General features: G+C 42.8%; 1 protein-coding gene across 1 annotated transcript; it reads right to left on the bottom strand.

The window, feature by feature from the left end:
- Positions 1–5,390: 5,390 nt before the first annotated feature.
- LOC102705139 (F-box/kelch-repeat protein At1g23390-like) lies at positions 5,391–7,115 on the bottom strand. Its single transcript, XM_040521211.1, has one exon. The coding sequence runs from the start codon at positions 7,040–7,042 to the stop codon at positions 5,828–5,830; it is 1,215 nt and encodes a 404-aa protein (XP_040377145.1). The 5' UTR covers positions 7,043–7,115; the 3' UTR covers positions 5,391–5,827.
- Positions 7,116–7,893: the final 778 nt, after the last annotated feature.

A 7,893-nucleotide genomic window follows, 5' to 3' on the forward strand; every position in this document is an offset into this window, starting at 1 on the left:
CATTGACCGAGGGCACTGCTTTGGCTGCATGCCATGTGATTGTATGCATGCGTTCATATGGTCTCATTCTTCCTTTCTTTTTGTATTGTTTCCTTCGGTCTCATTCTTCCTTCCTTTTTCTGCCGTTTCCTCCATTTTTTTATATGACAATTGATTTTTTATCCAGTTTGACCATTTGTTTTATTAAAAAAATTATAACTATTAATTATTTTGTTATAATATAATTTATTATTATTGGAACTTCAAGTATAACTGATAATTTTACATATTTGGGTTCAAAATTTGAATAAGACGAACAACCAAACGTAGATTCAAAGATCAACGACGCCATATAAAAAATAATGGAAGAAGTATGTCTAATTCCTATTGTGTATCATTGATCTGTTAAAAATATAAAGTAATGTTTTTTTCAAAAAAAACGGAGATGTGGCAAGAGAGCATGCGTTGCCCAGTCTAACAACATGTTAGGTTCCGCGTGTTATGCGCGCCTTGCCCTACCACAGGCACCAGCGACACCAGCAAGAGTTCCCAGTCAGGTTACACGGCCTAATTTATGCATCAACAAAACAACATTACACATCACCTTCTGGTATAGCTCACTAATGCAAATAGTTCTGTTTTTACAGGCACTTTCACTAAAGGGCATGGAACCAGCACCCAAACCAATGTAGGGACGTCTAGTACAGGTATCGCTCCTACTATCTGGTTACAGCAAATAGCACATACATCTTCAAACGCTTAGTTCTATGCCATCTGCCTGTATGCCAAGCAAAGCATATCAGTGCCCACACTATTTGATTGGCTGTGTTTGGAAACACTGTTTCTTTGACAAATGAAATGAAATGTTACCTGAAAGCCCACACCTCAGGAACGCACCCTTCAGAGAAGTTGTATCTATCCACCATGAATAAAACAGTGTTAATGGTTACTTTTTCTGTCAATATTTCAGCACCGACTTCACCGAAGCCCATATTAAGCCACACTTGATGGGTAAAAAGACAATGATCAAAGTTGACACACCTAGAAGCGAGCCCTCAACGATGACAATCAACATATTGACCGATGGGCACTTCAACATTACAACTAGATGGACCAAATTCGTCATAAAGAAAAAAACAATATTAATACAGTGTGTGCTTTCTACTTCAGCACCTAGAATGGGGATCCACATGCAACCATCCATATACTTTAAACACATCTTACATAAAGAAATCAATCATTTTTTGCCTATGTATGTGTAATTACCCCCGTAGACCATGAATGTGATGGACTATCTATGTGTAATTACCCCCGTAGATCATGAATGACCGGCTATTGTAAACCAACCCTATCTATATATGACTGCATAGTGCAGCCATCTGTTTGACATCCATTTAGTCCTGCTAAATATGCTCCTCTGCGATCCCACATCATTCCGCGCGCATAGCGCGCTCCCCACGCTAGTATATATTTAAGGGAGAAGGTGAGGGCCTTATCAAAAATTGTTGACGATGAGAGGCTGGTTGACGAGGAAGAAGAATGGCACGCCAACGTTTCGTTTGAAAGGAGAAAAAAAAAACCTCAAGTCACCGGTGACTCACTAGTAACAAGAAACAACAGTAGACGGGTGGTAGCGTGGTAGCAGGGTTACCGAAACCGTTTTTCCCGCAAAAACTACGGTACCGTGCTCCCGCGGATCCCGCAAGGTAACCACAAAAATCGTAAAAATCGTAACGAATTTGAAAACAAAAAATTTGAATTCAAAACCACGCGGTAAACGCGGTTACCGCGCGGTTTTGCATGGTTATCGCGCGGTAACTGCGGCGCACGAGAACGGCGGAAACCGTGGTTTTCCGCGCGGTTTTTGTAGCCAAAACCGCGGTTACCGCGAGGAAACCGCGGGTGTGATGTCAAATGCAAAAAAACATTAAAAAATCTCTAAAAATACATGAAAAATAGGAAAATATTTTGTGGCTATATTTGTGAGTTGTGACATAGGAAAAATAGGAAAATAGAACATGTTTTAGGGAAAACAAGAAAATTTCCATATGACCTTTTCTAAATTCTTGATATTGCAACGTACAAACATACACCGTCATATGACTCATATCACCCTTCACCAAATAATTCACACCAATAACAAGTAACAACTTTATTTTGATTGTTGTGTCACAACTATACCTACTACCAATTATTACTAAGGTGCACGTATAATTTTTCTTCATACATATTTTTCATATATCCATCGTTGTATATTTGTATTTCAACATTATGTACCCTAGTGTCTAGTGTAAATTAATAATGACTTAACAACAACATATTCTTAACCATCTTCCTATGAAATATTATTTGCAATGGGCTATTTTTTAATTTTGTTTCCCGAAATTCTTGTTTATGATTTTTAATTACGCCGGAAATATATTTTTTTTATAAATTTCTTTGACAAAACTACACTATATATCAACATATACAACATATATTTTTTTATTAATTTTTTTTAAATTTTTTAAGTTCTCCTCAAATTTAAACTCGGTTAACGCGGCTTACCGAAATCGTACCTCCGCGGAGGCCACGGTTACCGCGGTTTCCTTAACCCTGTGTGTTACACCTTGGAGGAGGAACATGAGGGTCCTAAGCTCACTAGAGGCATGCTAGCGGCCTCGAGGCTAGGAGGAGATGTGAGGGAATGACGGCTTAGTGAATGCATCACTATCAAGGCAGAAGAGCAATAACTCATAAGACATATAAGAATCGTCTGTTCTTTTTCCCACCCACGTCACGTAAAAATTATCGGTCCCATAAAAATATTTTAAAAAAATCAAGCGGTTTGTTAAAATAAGTTGTTTCTGTTTTCTGTGGACCTATACTGCACATAATCATTTATATGAGTATGTTGCAATATACAGATATATTATTATATTATTAGTTACTGTTATGGCTGGGAGTAGGGAGACACAAAACGATGGGAAAGTGAGGATTGACTTTAGTGGATGGAGAATAATAAGATAAGGTGTTTGCTAGTTTTCTTACTAGTGAGTGCTTGCAAATTAGGAGCCTAGTCAAGACTCAAGACCTTAGCTCTGATCATCCAAGGGCCATATAGGATTGGCAAACCATTGAATCAACATAAAAACTTCACACAGTTAAATGTTTGACAAAATATTATATTGAACACTATATTTGGTCAAACTTTAAAATTTTGATCATAATTTCATATTAGAATATGTTTATAAAATCTAACAAGCATAGGATACTACCAGCCTCATCATTTTACTTATAATAAGCATAAGTGAAACATCACACTAGCAATTAAAAAATAATTTATGAATAAAAACTTTACATATGTGTTCTTGTCGGTTTATAAGCATAAATAAGTTACGATGAAAATATCTCAACATTAGGCTCTATAATGTAAATTTTGGCATATGCTTATATGAATATGCCAAAACGATGAGGCTCTATGACAATACTTATTGAGGCAAGCATTTGAAAACATATTGATGGTCAAAATTTTTAAAATTGATTAATATGAATCTTGTCTTAAAGCTCAAATATTGTTAACTGGAGGAAGTATTATTATTCGGTTAATGATGAAAACCGATACAATAAAATGTGGATATTTTTTTCCGAAATTGGAATTCTAATTTTAATTATTTTGATCTTGGCCAGTTTACAAAGTTATTTCTCAATTTGTAGCCACTTAATAAGAGCAAGGTCAATAGTGTAGGCAGACGGTAGGTCTACCAATTGTAGGGTTGTCAAAAGAGCCGAGGCTCACGAATAGCATGAGCTTGGTTCGTCCTAGGAGATCGAGGTCAAGGCAAAACTCGCGAGCTTTGCTGAGCTGAGTTCGTGCTCGTAATACGCTTGAATATGCATAGCTTTTATTATTTATTAACATTGTTTACTGATAAACTAATATTAATATAGGTCCATTGTCTACTCTTTAATAATATGATTAATTAGAAAATAATTATATTTATCAAGTGTTATTACTAAAAATATATATTGTAGAAGTAACTATCAAGCTTGGGTATTGAGTTCGAGCTCGAATCAAGCTCACTATTTGTGTTTTCGAAGAAAAAACCAAATAATATATTTACAAATGAAAAATAATTTGTTAATAAGAAATTTATATATATGTTATTTTAGCGATCTAAGCAAAGGCTGAAAAATCAAGTACGATAAGAAAACTCTAAAATCAACTCTAAATTTATGGTTTAAAATATAGCTTATAAGCATAAACAGAACTAAAATTGAGAAAAGATAGGACCCTTAGAAGCCAAAAGTAGAATAGGCTCGGCTCAATGTTGTATCGAGCTCGTTGACAGCCCGACAAATTGCCGTGTCATTTTCTAGCTAATACCCCAGCCAACTGTTACAATAGGGTCATTTTCTAGCTAATACCCCAGCCAACTGTTACAATAGGGTCACGTTCGTTTGCCACAGCAAGTAACCCATATTCCTCTTGTTTTCGCATCCACGCTTTCCGAAATGTTAAACGATGTATTTTTTATGAAAATTTTCTATAGAAAAGTTGATTTAAAAATTCAGGTTAATTTTTTTATTTTTTAATTAATAATTAATTAATCGTATACTAAGTTCTGCGCCGATTAACAAACACCAAGCCGACCGCAGCCTAGGTTGGTTATTGTGTCAACTGCATCGTATCAATCAAATAATTAGTTCTGTATGCTTGTATTAACATGTACGATAAAAAGGTGTACTCGTATCTTCGTGAGCATTTGTGCTGTGATACGAACGGGAGTAGATACTGGTGTTTGGTTTCCTGTTTGTTGCTAGCTCTCCTTTCTTATTCCATTTGTCCCTCTTCTTCGATCGTGGGCCAAATGACAGCATCCACTATGCCTTAGCTTAAAACTGACAAACAGAAACATCAACTCGCAGATATAATGACAGATGGTTTATCCTGTCACACGGAAGCAAAAACGAAAGAGAAAAAAAAAAGAAAGAGCCAAAGGGAATTCATACATCAATTTGCTTGATTTCCTGACGGGAGGGCGTAAAATCACAGATTATCAGAGGCAGGAACTATATGGCGTGGTTTGAGAGCACGATTCGTGCTGAGAAATCGATCTGGTGGCGGCAAGGGCATTGGTTCGCAGGAAGGACGAGCTCGATCCGCCCCTCGGATCTGGGGAAGCCCTCTCTCTAAGCGGCTCACAGTTATTTGAGAGCATCTTAGAAAATCCATATTTATGCTACGACTTATCAAAATTCAAAAGATCTTGGCTAACACTGCATACACTGGTGAACCAGAACCAAAATTACCTGGGATCCAATACATAGTAATTATCTAATTTTTATACTTATAGACTAATTAATATGATATAATTTAGTAAAAATTGACTCCAAAATTAAAAATAATAGCCAGAGTATCTACCAGCTAATTACAACATTTTTGCGGTACCCTGCAGCAAATTCATGATCTTACGGTGTTCACCACTAATTACAAATTTTTTCGATACCCTGTAGTAAATTTTGCCTACTTTTGATACATAACAAACATAGTATCGAAACATACTCAATGTTCCATTTAATGGAACTAATTTAGTGTAGTGAATATTGGTCAAACTTAAAGGATTTTTAACCTTGGAAAAATCAGAACATCATATATACTACTCCTACGTAGCAATTAACACGGACCGTCCCCTGGTTAGTTGTCCAACCCGCAACATCTTGCTAGAAGAATTGAAGCCGGTCAAATTTGGTTGGCTCCACCCCTTGAAACGTCTTCTTTGACCGGCCAGATACATAGAAATTAACGCGGACGATCTCGTAGTAATTTGCCATCACCATCTCTAGATTGAGTACATGCACAGTACAATCATTTGTTTGGAGCCGAGTCCGATGATGATCCGGAACAGGCAAAGACGACGACGGCGGACGACGTCATGGCTGCAGCAGCTGCCGGTGGACACGGCAACCACTCCCACCTACTGCTACTACCGCGTCTCCCCCACGTCGACGTCTTCCCATGGCAACCGTTCTTGCTGCTGCTGCTGCTGTCTCTGTCATGGCCGCCTCCACCAACCCCAGCTGCCACGAGCTCGTACCTCGCGGCTCCCTTGCCCGGCTCCGACGCGTTGTACACGTACCCGCTCGCCGCGCCGGCCGCGGCCACCGCAATGTTGCCGCCGCCCGTGGTGTGCAGCGCGAGCTTCTCTGACATCTCCGGCGGCAGCATCGATGCGTTGGTCTCACCGTCCGGCAGCAGCGTGTCCCCGTCCATGAACCAAAGCGAAACGATGCCGCCGTCGCCTCCTGCCAGCACGAGGAGGCGCTCGTCGGCGTCGCCGCCGCCGCTCGCCGTTACGCCGCAGGCCGCCCATGACGCGACGGAGGTGGTGGTGGTGTTGTTTCCGGGTAGCTGGAGCTGGCGCGCTGGCCCCCACCGCCTCGCCGCGGGGTCGAACCAGCTCGCCCATCCCGTTCGCCTCTCCACCGCGTAGACCCGCCGCTCCGAGGCGGCGACCGACACCCACCTCGACGCTAACGGCGCCGGCATCGGCGGGCACATCGTCCACCCTACGGCCTCGTCAAGAACCTCCACCACGCCCGCGGCCGCCGTCGCGCCGCACCCGCCGCCGAGCACCACCACGTGAGGACCCACCGCGGCCACCACCGGGTCCACGCGCCACACCCGCGGCGGCGGGAGCTCGCGCCAGGCGGCGCCGAGGGCGTCCTCGGACACGGCCATGGACGCGAGGGAGAGCGCGTAGACGCGGTCACCGCCCGCGCAGGCGCACCGCCGGACGGGGACACCCCCCACGACGCGCCACCCGCCGGAGGCCCACGCCCGGGCGCGCGGGTCGTATACGTGCGTGGAGCGACCGACGCCGACGCCATGGACGTGCGCCACGAGGCAGGGGAGGTGGCGGCGGCGCCGGCGGTGCTGCTGGTGCGCGGCGCGCGCGGCGCGGCGCCACTCCCACGACACGAGCGCGGGCGACGCGGTGAGATCGTCGTGCGGCAGGCGCAGCAGCACGCACTCCAGCAGGTCGCCGTGCAGCACGGAGTCGGCAGCATCCGCCGCCTCCATGGCTTAACTCGATCGCTAGCTGCTGCTCGATTGTGCTTAATGATCAGTAGCAGTAATCACTTTCGTTTTGAAATGCAAGTGATGAGTTAGGTTCTCTATTTCGGAAACGGCATTGCGCTAATATGTGTTCGTTGATGGGGCCAAGTACCTACCAACAAGAGAGACTATGACCTGACAAGACGAATCTTCTTCTTCCGGGGGTTGGTGAAACACAAGACGTGTTGCTGACGAGTTTGTGATGCCACGCGTACGGGCTCACAACACTGACGAGTTTCGTAAGATGAGAATTTTTTTAAAAAAAAAACTGAAACCGGTGGAAGAATTATCATTTTTATTTCATATAAGCACAAGAAAAACCCACGACAGGATTACAAGAAAACAAAATCCATGGCCAGAACAATCAAACAGCGCCACATGAAGCACAACACTCAGGTTTTAACCTAGAAGCCAAAGCAACGATGAGGTCTAACAGGAGGTGTCAAAACCAAAAAGCCTTAAAAGTCAGCTAAGGCTTCTTAAAACATGAGTTATTGTTGTCAAGCTTGGTGCTTAACGACACAACAGGTTCAGCTTCACCACGACCACGTGGTCGTAGCCAATGGTACCACAAGAACTAACAAGAGTTGTTGACTCCCTTGATGGACCTCAAGCCAAGCCACCAAGATCCAAAACTTGTACAAGACAAGCACAAGCATCCCTAGGAGGGCTCCAACATGTCATTGTTGCCAAGCTCTAGCACACCCCACACTAAAGCAACTCCGACTTCATCTAGCAGACCCAACCAAAGAATACTAGCATCTCATCATAGACAAGGAGGAACCAAGGTGACGAAGGCTGACACGCCAATCCAA

The sequence above is a fragment of the Oryza brachyantha genome, chromosome 2 (genome assembly GCF_000231095.2).
Source record: "Oryza brachyantha chromosome 2, ObraRS2, whole genome shotgun sequence".
In the NCBI taxonomy this organism is placed as follows: domain Eukaryota; kingdom Viridiplantae; phylum Streptophyta; class Magnoliopsida; order Poales; family Poaceae; genus Oryza; species Oryza brachyantha.